Source organism: Rana temporaria, chromosome 12 (assembly GCF_905171775.1).
Source record: "Rana temporaria chromosome 12, aRanTem1.1, whole genome shotgun sequence".
NCBI lineage: Eukaryota > Metazoa > Chordata > Amphibia > Anura > Ranidae > Rana > Rana temporaria.
Window position 1 is genome coordinate 115,742,154 of NC_053500.1, and position 16,823 is coordinate 115,758,976.

General features: G+C 42.9%; 1 protein-coding gene across 1 annotated transcript in view; it reads right to left on the minus strand.

The window, feature by feature from the left end:
- Positions 1–16,823, minus strand: part of CHD6 (chromodomain helicase DNA binding protein 6) — a 169,067-nt gene that overhangs the window by 33,699 nt on the left and 118,545 nt on the right. Inside the window, exons 19-24 of the mRNA XM_040330292.1 lie at positions 16,068–16,247; positions 9,252–9,362; positions 8,966–9,168; positions 7,342–7,544; positions 5,193–5,352; positions 4,924–5,013 (exon numbers count right to left, since the gene is read on the minus strand). Coding sequence (XP_040186226.1) covers positions 4,924–5,013; positions 5,193–5,352; positions 7,342–7,544; positions 8,966–9,168; positions 9,252–9,362; positions 16,068–16,247 — 947 coding nt within the window. The remainder of the gene's footprint in view (positions 1–4,923; positions 5,014–5,192; positions 5,353–7,341; positions 7,545–8,965; positions 9,169–9,251; positions 9,363–16,067; positions 16,248–16,823) is intronic.

Genomic DNA, 16,823 nt, shown 5'->3' on the forward strand with positions numbered 1-16,823 from the left:
CAAATACAAGCATGCTCATTTCACAAATTAGAAGGCCACCCTGCGCCAAGTATGGGGATGAAATTACTTAATCGACGCGCCAAAAACAAGGAATGTAAGGCAGGGGAAGCCGTTCTCGCAGGGAGAAGACAGTGAGCGCTAATCGTAAGAGAATATGGCAGGCTGGTTGTACCAAAATTGAGCGATCAACTTGGTACATTCAGCCTGCCCATTAACAGTTCAAATCTCGGCCGGTTTCTGCTAAACCATCCAATATTTGAACCGTGTGTGGATAGCTCTTCGCACTAATCCCAACAAATTCTGCCTTATCATAGCATGTTGTGCACAAGGGCCCAGATTCAAGAAGCACTTGCGCCCGCGCAACCATAGGTTGCGCGGCGCAAGTGCTTACTTGCTCCGGTGTAACGAGTGCTCCTGATTCAGGAACCTCGTTACACCGACTGCAGCCTAGGATCTGACAGACATAAGCCTCCTTATGCCTTCACATCCCAGGCTGCATTCTTGCGTTGGCCGCTAGGGGGCGCGGCCATTGTGATCGGAGTATAGTATGCAAATTGCATACTACCACCGATTCACAAAAGTTGCGCGGGCCCTGCGCACGCAAGGTACAGAGTTTCCGTACGGCGACTTTAGCGCAAGGTTGCTCCTGCTAATAGCAGGGGCAGCCAATGCTAAAGTATAGCTGCACTTCCCGCTCGTGAAATTTAAATTTCACGTCGTTTACGTAAGTGATTCGTGAATGGCGCTGGACGCCATTCACGTTCACTTAGAAGCAAATGACGTCCTTGCAACGTCATTTGCCGCAATGCACGTCGGGAAAGTTTCCCGACGGAGCATGCGCTGTTCGCTCAGCGCGGGAGCGCGCCTAATTTAAATGATTCCCGCCCCCGGCGGGATCATTTACATTAGGCGCCCTTACGCAGGGCTAATTAGCATAGCGCCCGCGCAATTTACGGAGCTACTGCTCCGTGAATCGCTGGGCAAATCGAAATATTTGCGTGGGCGCAGAGAAAATCTTTGCTCTTTGCCCACGCAAATATTGCTCCAATCTACCTGAATCTGGGCCAAGGTTTATTTAATTAACCAGTAAAATCAGCAAATATTCATGCAGTAGATTTAATCATTATACCATTGGGTTATGCTCTGACTTCAAATGATTGGACGCTGGCATAAGGTTTGACCCTGCATAACCCATTCCCTGCATTGCCTAAGTTTTGTCAGCAGGCAATATGGAGTGCTGAAGGGAGGAACAGGAAGGGAGGAACCTGTGTCCTATGATGTACTCCACCAAAAAAAGCAAATCAACTCCACCAAAAGTGGCGTTTTATTAAACTTACATCACATGACAAAGGCGAGTTCAATTCTCAATCCATTGGGTTGTCCAAAAGCAATCCCACGAGGGACGGGCAACAGCAAAAAAAAGCTTACAGGCCCAATAAAACAACCTCTTACTAACAGAAAACAAAAAGTAAATAGAGAAGGCCCTACAGTGATGCCTGGAGGTCTGAGGCCGGCATCCTTCGAGGCCTGAACATCTACCTCAATAAAATTTACAAACGTGTGCATGAGAAAAAGGTGGCAGCTATAAAGACTTGGGAAGCTAAGGCCTAATGCTAAAAAGCCAACAATGCACCAACACTTTTGATTAAGCCTTCACAGGCAAGAGAGGGGGGACCTTCCTTCTTCCAGGTCATGTGCCTGAATAATGACCTGCCTAATCCTGCTGGCAATTGTGGATTGAAAGGCAGCCTTGTCCATTTTGGGAGCCCCTCTGGTAACACAAACAGATTGTAAAATCGAGGCTCTGGTCCCCGCTACATTCAGGACAGTGGTCAGTAATCACTTTAGGATGCTTGGGAGCTGGGCACAAGGCAGACAACAACCAAAACGTCAAATCCTGTGACTGAAGCGAGATGGAACACAGGATACGAAGAAATGAGACCCATACAATCCAACAGGGGCCACTGAGGGCCAGATTCAGGTAGGGAGCGCGTAACTCTGTGCGGGCGTAGCGTATCCTATTTACGCTACGCCTCCACAACTTTGAGAGGCAAGTGCATTATTCACAAAGCACTTGCTCCGTAAGTTGCGGCGGCGTAGCGTAAATTGGCCGGTGTAAGCCCGCCTAATTCAAATGTGTAAGATGTGGGCGTCTTATGTAAAATCATTGTGACCCCACGTAAATGACGCTTTTTACGAACGGTGCATGCGCTGTCCGTGAAAGTATCCCAGTGCGCATGCTCCAAATTAACCCGCAAATGCTTTTGACGTGAACGTAAATTAAGCACAGCCCTATTCGCGAAAGACTTACGCAAACAACGTAATCGACGGAAAATTTGAAGCTGGCCCGACGTCCATACTTAACATTGGCTGCGCCTCATATAGCAGGGGTAACTTTACGCCGGAAAAAGCCTTACGGAAACGGCGTATCTGTACTGCGACGGACGGGCGTACGTTCGTGAATAGGCGTATCTAGCTGATTTACATATTCTAGGCGTAAATCAGCATACTCGCCCCTAGCGGCCAGCGTAAATATGCAGTTAAGATATGACGGCGTAGGAGACTTACGCCGGTCGTATCTTAGCAACATTTAAGCATATCTCAGCTTGAGCATACGCTTAAAGTTGCGACGGCGCGGATTCGGACTTACGACAGCGTATCTACTGATACGCCCATCATAAGTCTTTCTGAATCCGGGCCTGAGTGTCTGATAGGATTTTTGACTATGTACAAGCACTAGGCCCTCCTGGGCCAATTCAAGGCAATAGGAATCACAAGTTTTCCTTCTCTATCCTCCAAAGCTAGCATGTGCATGACACAGCCCGAAATGCACCAGGCAGTGCCACAATGGCTGCCACTTAGAAGAGGGTGCAAGCCTTTATAGAAAAGGTTTGTTAGCCGTCAAGGCGGGCTTGAGGATTCAGAACTTTTTCTGAACACCAGTTTAGCCCCCGAGTTTGCAGAGGAACCAAAACCTTTTTTGCTTCTAGAAGTAGACAGCTTTTGCTCCAAAGTCTTTTGCTGCATTTTCTTTTTTAATTTTTTAGAGAGAGAAAAGATTGCTTTTTTTATTCTGTAATCTTCTGGATAAACATATGCAGTGGCCTTCAAATATCCCACCACCATATACAGTGGATATAAAAAGACTACACAAAAATGAGACAAAGATAAAAAAAAATCAGAACTGTTTGCACCTTTAATGTGATCTATAAACTGTTCAACTCAGTTGGACAACAAACTGAAATCTTTTAGGTGGAGGGAAGTAAAAAAAAAAAAAAAGGAAATATGGTTGTATAAAGTGTACATACCCTTAAACTAATACTTTGTTGAAGCACCTTTTGATTTTATTACAGCACTCTGACTTTTTGGGTATGAGTCTATCAGCATGGCACATCTTGACTTGGCAATATTTCTCCACTCTTCTTTGCCACTCCAAATCTGACAGATTGTGAGGGCATCCCCCTGTGCACAGCCCTCGTGAGATCACCCCACAAATTTTCAATGGGATTCAGGTCTGGGTTCTGACTGGGCCATTCCAAAACTTTAATCTTTTTCTGGTGAAGCAATTCCTTTGTTGATTTGGAGGTTTGCTTTGGGTCGTTATGCTGAAAGTTGAAGTTCTAGCACAAACCTGAAGGTTTTGTGCCAATATTGACTGGTATTTGGAACGGTTCATAATTCCTTCTACCTTGACTACGGCCCTTGTTCCAACTGAACAAAAACAGCTTCAAAGCATGATGCTACAACCACACCATGCTTCACGGTGGGTATGGTGTCCTTTTGGCGATGTGCAGTGTTGTTTTTGCACCAAACATATCTTTTGGAATTATGGCCAAAAAGTTCAACCTTGGTTTCATTACACCATAAGACATTTTCCCACATGCTTTTGGGAGACTTCAGGTGCGTTTTTGCAAAATTGAACCAGGCTTGGATGTATTTCTTCATAAGACAAGGCTTTCGTCTTGCCACTCTACCCCATAGCCCAGACATATGAAGAATACGGGAGATTGTCGTCACATGTACTTGCCAGATATTTCTGCAGCTCCTTTATTGTTGCTGTAGGCCTCTTGGCAGCCTCCCTGACCAGTTTTCTTCTCGTCTTTTGATAAATTTCGGAGGGACAACCAATTCTTGGCAATGTCACTGTTGTGCCATATTTTCTCCACTTGATGATGACGTCACTTTGTTCCATGGTATATCTAATGCTTTTAAAATGCTTTTGTACCTTTCTCCTGACTGATACCTTTTAACAATAAGATCCCTCTGATGCTTTGGAAGCTCTCTCTATGAACCATGGCTTTTGCTGTAGAATGCGACTAAGAAAATGTCAGGAGAGACCTACTAGAACAGCTGAACTTTATTTTGGGTTAATCAGAGGCACTTTAAATGATGGCAAGTGTGTACTGACTCCTATTTAACATGAGTTTGAATGTGATTGCTTAATTCTGAACACAGCTGTATCCCTGGTTATAAGAGGGTGTGTGCACACTTATGCAACCACATTATTTTTAATTTTTACTTCCCCCCAAAATATTTCAGTTTGTTTTTCAATTGAGTTGTACAGTTTACAGGTCACATTAAAGGTGGGAAAAGTTCTGAAATGTTTTATCTTGGTCTCATTTTTTTACATCACAGAAACCTGACATTTTAACAGGGGTGTGTAGACTTTTTGTATAAGTAAGAGGAGCATTTTCATCCTAGGACAGGTTTACTGAACACACACTCTTCTAAATAGCATAGGGGGACAAGAGGGGGGGAGTTTGTAGTCCTCAAAAGAAAGCTAGGAACAATGTAACGGAATAAATGTGAAGCACAGGAAGTTATATGCTTACACGATTTCTGGAAGGATCAACAGAGTTATATTATGTAATGGTAACATCAATATTCTAATACTGGTTACTTGAGGCTGTGAGACTCTCTTACCTTGCATTTTCACCTTCCAGAGCTTTGGTAGCTGCATCCCCAAGAACTTCTGCCTTCAGGTAGTACAACATTCGTACTCGAAGAAGGACCCTGGTTTAAAAGTACAGTGAATAAATTAACTGTGACCAATTATTTTTTGCTGAACAAGAATTTATATACACCCTCAAGCATTACTTTATAGCGGAAGGCATCTCCAAATGTAAAATTCAACATTTTAACAAAAAACATCCGTATGCAATTGTCTGCTTTATCTGTCCAGGTCTACTCACTTGTTACAGTGTTGTTTGAGGTGCTTCTTGTAGCTCTCGTCATGCAGGACAATCTCAGGGTTACAGCTTGCCAGCCAATCAGCATTCTTGATCTCTGGCAATAACATTGGATTCTTAATTTTCTTCCCTTTCCTTCCACGTGGGACAGGGGCTGACAAACCTTCAAATAGCCAACATTATTCATCAAACAGAGCTATGAGCGCTAGGCTTACTTCAGTATCCTGGCATGACAAGCTTTGGTAACATGCTAAAACTGCATTTCAAGGTCTACCCAATCACACAGGGCCGAGTCTGTTCTCCTGCCATCATGATTGTGCCAGCCTACATTTGTCATGTCACTTGACCACTCTGGAACCTAGTAAGCAATTGGGTAGTAGGGGAACTGATGTCAAGCACTAGCAATCGGACTGCCAAGTGAAAAGGTGGCTGTTAATATGATTGGTTGTTAAAGTGATACTGGACACAACTTTTTTTTTCTATAATTGGATGCTCAGTACATGACTTTCACATTATAATTTTATGCTCTCCCACACTGCTGGCGCCAATTTTTATTGTAAGGGTTCCTTAGCTTTCAGGGTCTATGAAGCCCCGCCGGAGCCACCCGTACATGAACCCCGCCGGAGCCACCCTTACATGCATGTTAATAGACTTGCGTCATGACGCTGCCTTTGCCAACAGGTACACACAGTCCAAAAATATACACACCTCTTGCAGTTTTTTGATAGAAGCTTGGAATGGCTGCGCATGTGCAGTGGTACAATGATTTATGGGACATGCATTCTGGAGGAAGGGGGAATTGAGTTACAGTGAATTCACTGGGTTTGGGGAAACAGGGCGGAGAAGAGTGATGTAGAGGCCAAGCATGTAACAGAACTAAAAGTGAACTGGTTCTGGACATTTATTGAAATAACATTTTAAATGGGTTGTACTTAATGTGTAGAAATACAAGTATTTGTGCATACTCCCACTGCCCAAGCACATGGGGCATTGCAGAAGGGCTTATCGGTCTGCTTTGTAGTTTTGTTGATAAACCGCATCTCCCGCAAAGCCCACACTGGTTAGTGTTAGGTCTACTGGGTGGTTTAACTAGGATTGTGTAACTATGGGCTTGCTAGCAGTGAAAGAATAGCCCACTGTGACTTCACAACGTCAAGCTGCAGTTCAGAGAACAACACAAAGGGCAACAATACTGCATTTCAGTGACTGAGCTTCTACGGCGACACCGGACTACAGGAAGAGAGGAAAAATTACCTTTTTGACAATTCTAAAACGACATTATTTAACTTGCCATGCTGTCTTTGTTTTTTGACCATAGGTCTACATATCTACATGTTAGACCAGGATTATGAATTATATTACTAGTAAAGGGGTCCCCACCTATAAGCTAATATGATTTATTGCAATTCAGGGTCTCAGGGCTTGTACTGAGGGACAACAATAAATCCAGGATAAGGAAAATAAGAAAAGGAAATAGGTAACAAGGTACAGTCTAGATAGTTAACCGATTGTATGGAGTCTCTCCCATAAACATTCTGATGAGAAGTCTCTTGTTTATAGCTTCATGTTAGATACGATAGGAACAGCTGAAATCTAAATGTATGTCTATCAAATAAATGGGCCGTAAGTTTCCCTACACACATTCTGCAGTTAAGCTCCGGGGACTACTCTGTCTCTGATAGAACAAATGTAGTTCTCCAGTGTCTGAATATCAGGGTTCTGGCAGAAGGCAGAAAAATAAACTGAGGATCACCTTATACAACGCCTGCCTTGATCCTGGTATGATTGAGGGAAGAGCCATTTCTGGGGCCATCTGCAAAGTCACTCCTTTGCAACAACCAATAGCAGTAGATTAAAGCATGGTTCCCTGCCTCTGTAGGCCAAAAACCTTAAAACCTATGAAAATGGTGGCTATAGTCCTCGACAATCAGCCCACATTCACAGATCCCTCTCAAGATAGATAATGAAAGCGCTACCGAAGTTCACATTATCATAAGGGTTATACAATGCCAATTTTAGCATGGTCAGTGGAGAACCTCTTGAAAGCATAAAACCTAAATTTTAAGCCAATTTGCCTCTCTCTATTCCTATATTCTCTGTGAGGAATGCACACAGTGTGCATATTTGCAGGCTAAATGGAAGATCAAAGTACCTGAGTGGTTCTGCAGAGCCTGGTTGCTTCCACCATCTTTTATGGGAGTGATAAGGTCCCAAATGAAGCTTTTGATCTTGTCATCTCCTTTGTAATGTTTCACACAATAAACCAGCAAAGCCCTGCAGATCATCTCCATGTCTTTCTCATTTAAGTGCCACTTGAAGCGTCCCAGAGTCAGGATGTCCTTCCAGCGTCCCCAGCTGCAGAAATAAAATTGTTGTCAAAGGAGGGAACCCCATTATGCAAAACAAACTGAACCTTCTGTGCAACCAAAGCATATATTAAACTGGTCTAGTTCATTAGAAGAGACACCCAATACCTGTACTTTCACGTCTATGTTCTTACACAGCTACTAAGTATTAAAAAGCCAGTAAACAACTGCAATCGGAGAGGGCTGCCTTGTTAGTATATGGCCTACTGCAGAGGGTCTTTACCTTTCCAACCTGCCAAAATCATCATCACCAATCCTATTTGGTACCAGCAAGACTTTAAAAAATGTAAACAGCTTGATTTTACTTTACATATAAATACTTAACCCATTAACGCCGGCAACTCCCAGCCCTTTAAGAGGTTTCTGATGCTGTTTGGTGGGGCAGGGTTTCTGATCAGGTGACTGCAGTGATTGGTTGTCACAGTGATCACATGATCGGGAGCTTTCTGTAAGTCGCCTGTAACTGTGCCGGGAGCACACTCTCGGCACAGCTTTGTTTACATTCCGGTACGCATATATGTGGACGCTCAGCATTAAAGGAGAAGTATGGGTTTTGGGATCATTTGAGATTCATATTTACCTCGGTGGATGGAGCATCAGACCAATGCTCTATCTGTCCCACGCCATCCCTGCACTGAGAACCGAGCCCCGAGCAGAGCCATACTGACTGTCAGTCAGCATGGCTTCTGCTCCACTGCTTGGGGCTCATTGGAGTGCCGAGCAGTGGAGGGGCGGGGAGAGGCCGTCTCAGCGGCTTGCTGATACGCCGAGACTGCCATCAATCAGGGCAGCTGGCGAATACCGAATTGGGAAGTCGTGATGACGCCCTGCCCCGACTGATGGCGGTGAATTGAGAGGGGACTTCAGACCGCTCCGCTGAAAACGGGTCACAGGAGTGCAAGACGATTTGCACTCCTGTGACCCAGAGAAGTCCAGCCGAATGAGCCCAGGCTGGACTTCTCCTTTAAGACCCACACGACGACAGGTCGCATATCTGCATACCGCTGGCGTAAAGGGGTTAATAGAACAGCTGAAAGATTATTATAAAGATTTTATCAGATTTAGTTATATTAAAACCAGAAAACTACAAATACACAAAGCTAGCTAAAAGTAGTGAGTTTTTGCTGTATTTATGCAATAAAAACACTGAATTTAGATCCAGATACTGACAATCTTACGAACATGACTTTGGCAAATCAAATCTATCCCTCCAATTTGATTTCAAAGTTAAAAAAAGCAGAGAATCCAGTTAATTTTTTTTTATTTTTAATTAGGCCCATGCCCTCATTATTTAGTTCCCATACTCCCAAGGAGTATGGATACCGCCCAGTTAGGAATCCCTGCCCTAGTCAAAACAACTGCCAAACCAAAAGGTTAAGCATTTCATTCTTGATAAAGAAGACCACTTACCCAAATATGAGCAGGTTCTTTTCCACCCTGAAGCATTCTGCCCGTAGATAACGACGCGTTTTCTCATTCAGTCGCCGTGACCTTGTTGGTCGCTCCTCTGTGTCACTCTCAAGCTCTGAGAATTCCATCAGCTCGTCGTCCTCAAAGGAGTTGTAATGTTTGGTTTGCTTCCTCACACGAGGGCGGTCAATGACCAAACTATCCTAAAATGAGCAAAGTGAAGGGGTCAGTTATATTTGATAAGGGGTAAAGTGCTGGTAGGCTTTGTGAGGAAAAATCTACTTACCTTTTCATTCTTGGCATCTGTGTCCAGCTCCGCAATCTTGGCCCATTTCTGCCAGAAGTTGGGGTCATCCAGAGAGATGTCTGTTCTGTTACCAGAGGACACAAAACTGGCCTGTGGAAGGAGATTTTCAGTTTAGAGTTCTGTATTTCTATCTTTGGGATCTAACAGTATGTGCAGATGCCCAACACCACATAATTGCCTTCCTGTGGCTTTGGTTGCAAGATGAATGAAATAGTAATTTATATTAATAAAGGAGAAGTTCACTTTTACCAAAAAAAAAAAAAAAAATTATAAAATGCACATTTTTTGCAGGTAAAAAAATATACATTTAATATTTAGAATTTTTTTTGAGTAGGGACCTGTAATGCCACTGTCCTGCAGACTGTCTGTGTATCTGTCTGCCTGTACTTCCAATACATGGTTAACATTGCTCTGGTAGTTCATTGAGAACTACAAGCTGACAGCCACAAAAGCTGTCAGGATTTGTAGTTTTCCCATTCACAGAACACTGTGAAAGGATGACGCAGCCGGGTGAGTGCAGCCGATGCATTTGTAACATGTTACACCCTGAATATGGTAACACGCTACAAAAGGTAAATGTATTCTTTTACCACTTAAGGACCGCCTCCTGCAGATATACGTCGGCAGAATGGCACGGCTGGGCACAAGCACGTACCCTGTACGTCCTCTTTAAGTGCCCAGTCGCGGGAGCGTGCCCGCGACCCGGTCCGAAGCTTCGTGACCGCGGGACCCGATCGCCGCTGGAGTCCCGCGATCGGTCCCCATAGCTCAAAAACGAGGAGAGGTGTGTGTAAACACAGCTTCTCCGTTCTTCACTGTGGCGCTGTCATTGATCATGAGTTCCCTGATATAGGGAAGCACGATCAATGACGTCACACGTCCAGCCGCACCCCCCTACAGTTAGAAACACATATGAGGTCACACTTAACCCCTTCAGCGCCCCCTAGTGGTTAACTCCCAAACTGCAATTGACATTTTCACAGTAAACAATGCATTTTTATAGAATTTTTTGCTGTGAAAATTATAATTGTCCCAAAAATGTGTCAAAATTGTCCGATGTGTCCGCCATAATGTCGCGGTCACGAAAAAAAAAAAACGCTGATCGCCGCCATTAGTAGTAAAAAAAAAATTAATAAAAATGCAATAAAACTATCCCCTATTTTGTAAACACTATACATTTTGTGCAAACCAATCGATAAACGCTTATTGCGATTTTTGTTTACCAAAAATAAGTAGAATACGTATCGGCCTAAACTGAGAAAAAAAAAATAAGTTTTTTTATATATTTTTGGGGGATATTTATTATAGCAAAAAGTTGCTCTATTTTTGTTTATATCGCAAAAAAATAAAAACCACAGAGGTGATCAAATACCACCAAAAGAAAGCTCTATTTGTGGGGAAAAAAAAGGACGCCAATTTTGTTTAGAAGCCACGTCGCACGACTGCGAAATTGTCAGTTAAATCGACGCAGTGCCGAATCGCAAAAACTGGCCAGGTTCTTTACCTGCATTTTGGTCCGGGTCTTAAGTGGTTAAATTGTTTACTACACTGGCAAAAAAAGACAAAGAGGAACCACCAACCACGTAGCAGATTATGTATTCAATTGATATACAGTAGAAATAAGAATGACGGAGCCCTAATACGATTGGTAGGAATGGGGTGATGTAGCCAAAGACATTGCTCAAATTTTGGGAATGCTCAAATTCTTATCTATAGCCAATTTTTTTCTCTAGTTTTTGACAGAGCAAGGAGCCAAACTGTCAGATTTTTACTGCGGTTGGTGTACATGCTGTGGAGATTCACCCCCTTTGTCCAGGTAATCATTATCACAAGAAAATAAAGCTTTGGCATAACAATTTCACAGCTGCCATAAGAATAGGGGGTGAAGCGAAATCATTCAATGGGGACCATTGTTCCATTGAATTATTTCACTGTTCAGATTTTCTTTACAAATATGCATGGAAATGTGATCAGCTTAATTTAAAATATGCTTTAATATCCATTAGTATTTTACAATTCTTGTTTCTCTGTATAGCCATAAGGGCCCTTTTACACCGATACGTTTTTGATGCACTTTTGTTCAGTATAATGGCCCTGATGCACTTTTGATGCATTCCCTTTGACTTAAACTGATTTATATTTTAAAAAACTAAAGATGCAGCACACATGACTTCTCAAAGCGCAGAGCACCTGCAGAGTAAAGCGTTCCATAGGTTTTAAAGGGATAGATACGGCGGCAGAACGGCACTGCTGCGCAAACCACCGTATAGGTACGTTGGCCCCTTTAAGAGCCATGGCAGGTGCGTCGTCTGAGGCAGGGGACACAATGCACATGGCAAGCAGGCGCGATCGCTGCCAGCCACCCGTGAATGCAGACACAAGAGCGAGAGCCGGGATTTGTGTGTATAAACACACAAATCCCTGTTCTGTCAGGGGAGAGGAGACAGATCGTGTGTTTCTAACAACGATCTGTCTCCTCCCCCAGTTAGTCACATCCCCATACAGTTAGAATCACTCATGAGGGAACACATTTAACCCCTTGATCGCCACCTAGTGTTAACCCCTTCCCTGCCAGTAACATTTACACAGTAATCGGTACATATTTATAGCACTGATCGCTGTAGAAATGTCAATGGCCCCAAAAATGTCTGATCTGTCCGCCGCAATGTCGCAGTATCTCAGATCACCGCCATTATTGGTAGAAAAAAAAAATCCATAAATCTTTTCCATAGTTTTTTATAACTTTTGCACAAACCAATCAATATACGCTTATTGCGATTTTTTCTACCAAAAATATGTACAAGACTATATATTGGCCTAAACTGATGAAAAACATTTTTTTTTTTTAAACTTTTTGGGGGATATTATAGCAAAAAGTTAAAAATGTTTTATTTTTTTCAAAATTGACGGTCTTTTTTTGTTCATAGCACAAAAAATAAAAACCGCACAGGTGATCAAAAAGAAAGCTCTATTTGTGGGGGGGGATACATACATTTTGTTTGGGTACAGTGTCGCACTTTCGCGCAATTGTCAGTTAAAGCGACACAGCACTGTATCGCAAAAAATGGTCCGGTCAGGAAAGTTTCCTGGGCTGAAGTGGTTAAACACCAAAAGCACATACAAACCTGATCAGTGTGAAAGGATCCTTACTTTTTGTCTACAGGGGAGCAGCTAGGATTACTCACTATGGAGACTCTGCTTCCTGTTTTGTAATAATACACAACTTACCATCTTGATCTGATGGAAACAAGAGTACGGTTCCTGGCTTATTTTCTTTACTTTGCCATCCATGTATGGCATATTATGTGTAATTTGTGCCTGAGATCTGTAGTACCTGTTATTAGCAAGTGTGAATTCTCTGCAATTGTTTTATTATTAGATTGTATGATCTAATGTTATTTCAATAATATGTTAGGCTTCTTTCACACTATGGATTGTATGTCCGTTTTATAATATCCGTATTACACCTATTAACGGACGTTTATTAACGGATTTAATAACGGATACATACGGATAAATATTTTACCATTCTTCCTTTATTGAAAACGGATAATGTTTATCCGTATATATCCGTATACATCCGTTATATCATTCCTTTCTAACGTCCGTTAATAAAAAACCATTTCACCCTTTCTTGAAGTCCAGCTCCAGAAGTCTTTACTGAGCATGCTCAGTAAAATTAACGTCCGTTAACATAACGGACATTTACGGAGACATTTACCAACGTCCGTGCGCCATAGACTTCAATGTTAAAATATAACGGACGTTAATATATCCGTTACTTGCAACGGACAAAAAATGGACAAAAAATAGTGCAAGACCCGTCACATATTCCGTTATAACTAACGTCCGTATGTTATAACGGACTATTACGGATCTTTACGGAACATAAAAAAATCCCATAGACTTTAATGATATTTTATAAAGGACGTATAACTTCAGTTTTTTAACATTATCTGACGGATTTTAATACGGATTATTAAAACGGATTTATTTTGTAGTGTGAAAAGGGCCTTACCATCTAAAAATGCAGGTTAGTAAGTTAGTAAGCAAGAACACTTAAATGACACCACTCAACACTTTCCAACTAGATACTATAATAGAACTATAAATGCAATGAAATGTCCCAGCACAACCAAGTCTTTTTGCAACCAGTTTTATTGAATTGTACAAAATTGAATACAAAAGCTTCAACGTTCATGAATACTTTTCTGCCAATTTCATCATATCCTCAAGTAGGAATCCCCCTGCCTAGGGATAACCAGCCTAAGCCCCAGTTTTATTTTAAGCAAACAATGATGAACAGGCAAGAAGAGGGGAGAGATCTCCATGTGCTGTGATGTCCTCCATGAAAAAGATTTTACAAGTAAACCAGAAGTTCTAAAATCATAGTTAATAAAATCGTGCAGGGCACAGAGGACTTGACTTACATGACTGCTTGATTTATTCCAAAGCACAAAATATGAGCGGTGGATAAAACAGCAGCAAGGCAAAATACGTCTATAACCTACAGGGGTGGGGGGGGGGGGGGCTCCACTAAACCACTTGCAAGACCTTCCGCCCAAATCTGGCGTCAGTAGCGCTGCACTATCTCTCTGCATATGTATCATAGGAATTTTTTTGAAGTGACTCCTAGTGTTTAGCGGCTTGTTGTTGTTTCTGATTGTTTATTGCGCTGATTTTTTTTCTGTTTATATGGCGTCAGTAGTGGACTGAACATTCACCTGGCAGAACTTTGTAAACATGTGAAGAGAAAACCAGGTTGCAGCCTTACAAATCTGAACAGACTAAGCTTAAAGGGGGTTGTAAAGGGAAAAAAATGTTTTGCCTAAAATTAATGTCTGCAAGGTAGACAGACAGAATAGTGTAATGATTCTGTTAAAAAACGAGTAAATACCTATTAAATTCCTTCATCTATATCACCTCCGGCATTCTAGTTTCTGTTCTCTCATTCACTTCCTGGTTTGCGGCGCTCGTTCATGCAAGTACTACATTTCCCAGTATGCATTGCGGCACGCCCAGTAATTCACACCTCCTTGAAGTCTATAACACGTAGAGAGCGTCCTGCCGCACAGATGTAGTTCCCAGGAGGGGGTGAGCACGTTACTGACCACCACAGTAAAGCCTCCCTTCACGGTGGTGAGTAACAATCAGACAAGCAGGAAGTGAACAGAACAGAGAAGAAATAGAGCAACTTCTGAGCAAAAACAAACAATGAGGAAGTGAAAAGAGGAATGTCTGCAGGTAAAGGATGCTTATTATGAAAAACATTTTTTTCCTTTACAACCCCTTTAATGCTGAATAGCCCAGGAAGCACTGACACTCCTGGTAGAATGGGCCTTTGAAGGGCACATTCTCCAGGATTCAGCTGCTGACGGCTGAGAAAGTCCGCCTGCCAATTTGTCATGCCAGGAATGTGCATAGTGATGAGTGCCAGAACTTAATGCAAGACAAGTTTAGGTCCACTTCCTCCTGAGCTGCACAGATTTATGTCCCTTCTTGGTGGTTGATGTACCAGCGTGCCAGTGTCCCACTGCACCCTGATGGGGAGAGAACACAGACCAGTGTAAGAGAGCCAGCCAAACTGCCCAAAATTCTAGGATCCTGTCCGTCAACTTTCGCTCCTCTGACAACCACATTCTCTTAACTAATAGGTTCTCCAGATCTCCTGCCTGAGCCCAATAGGCTGGCATCAGAGGTCAAGATCTTCAAATTCATCAGAAGGGAGGATTTTCTGGTATCCAGCATCCACATGGATATCCATTCCATAGCCAATCTGGTCTGGGGAATCCGATGCATTAGTAGATCTGAGTACTGATGTTTGTCCCAAACTGCCAGGGATCTGCCACCATTTCTTCAAGTACCATCATGCATGCTCAAGGTCAGGGATCCTCAAATTATGGCCCTCCAGCTGTTGCGGAACTACAAATCCCATGAGGCATTGTAAACCTCTGACATTCATAGACATGACTGAGCATGATGGGAATTGTAGTTCCTGAACACCTGGAGGGCCATAGTTTGAGGACCCATGCTCAAGGTACTTTGCAAGAACCTTAGGGGCTCCTGGGATTGTGGAAGTAATATTTTCACCTGTGCCATGTTGAGTACTAATGCCAAGTACCATAGATGTTGTGTTCAAACCAAGGTGTAATTTTGAAGGTTAGGCACCCAGCCAAACTTCTCCAGGACTTGTGAAGTCTGCTGGGCATTTGAAGTCCGTTTCTGAACAAGCGGCTTGTGAAGAGCAGGTCATCCAGCCTACCGCATGCTTCACTATAACATCAGTCCATAGCTACACAGCCAGCATGCCCAATCTTCACCTATCACAGCAGGTGCTTCCTGAAATTTCATTGGGGACCTGCGTGCCCTCCAGGGGGAACACTGCCCTGTGCCTATATAGCACCCTGCCAGCAAAGTCACCAGTGATACTGCACCCTGGAGACTGCAGCTCGCAGGATCTAGCACCGACTTGAAGTCCTCATTACAATCAGGCATGTTTGGAACAGACCAGGTAATCAGGACTAAGCCCCGACAAGGAAAATCTTAACAGAGATATCTGTAGGCACATCCATTACCTAAGGATCCATCACCTAAGGACACGAGCTAAAAACTGAAACTCAGCTGAGCTCCAGGTGGTTATGTTTAGGCGGTTATTCCTACTTTTTTTTTTCCTGGCCAATGTCCAATTACCTAAGGGTGGCAGCATAACCAACGTAGTCATAAATGATCAAGTCGTGTTATGTACGATAATGAAAAATTATAAAACAATAAATGTTAATCTTTCTCCTGCATTACCTTGGCAAATGTTGAGCCTTTCCCTTCAGACTGGATAGTGATGGTTTGTGTTCTGCGCTGCAGAATCTGATCAATGTCCTCTTCACAGAATTTGGAACCTTCATCCTCTTCATCCATCAGAGCACCATATGCTCCCTTCCGGAGGAGATCCTCAACCTCAATTTTGGACAACGGTTGCACCTAAAGAGGAATAAAAGTAATACATTTGGGAGAACTATCAAACCTCAGAATTATAATACTCAAATTAAAGAGGATTTCATCTTAAACAATGTTTTTTTGAAAACTACAAAAAGGAAAAAAAAAAAAAAACATATCTGAACTCATATGTTTAGAAGATTAGGCTATAAGAAGGAAGACATATCATGAATCATGGAACCATTTGTTATCTTTAGTCTGTTAAACTACTTAGTGCAGGGAGTAAACAGCACACTTAACCACTTAAGGACCCATTCACGCCGATATACGTCAGCAGAATGGCATGGCTGGGCTTAAAGAGCCACGTACATATATGTGGATGTGCCCAGCCGTGCCATTCTGCTGACGTATATCGGCGTGAATGGGTCCTTAAGTGGTTAAGTGCACGCGACCCGGTCCGAAGCTCCGTGGGCCTCGCGGTACTCGATCGGTCCCCTGAGCTGAAGAACAGGGAGAGCTGTATGTAAACACAGCTTCTCCGTTCTTCACTGTGGCGCTGACATCGATCGTGTGTTCCCACAATCGATGATGTCAGACCTACAGCCACACCCCCCTACAGTT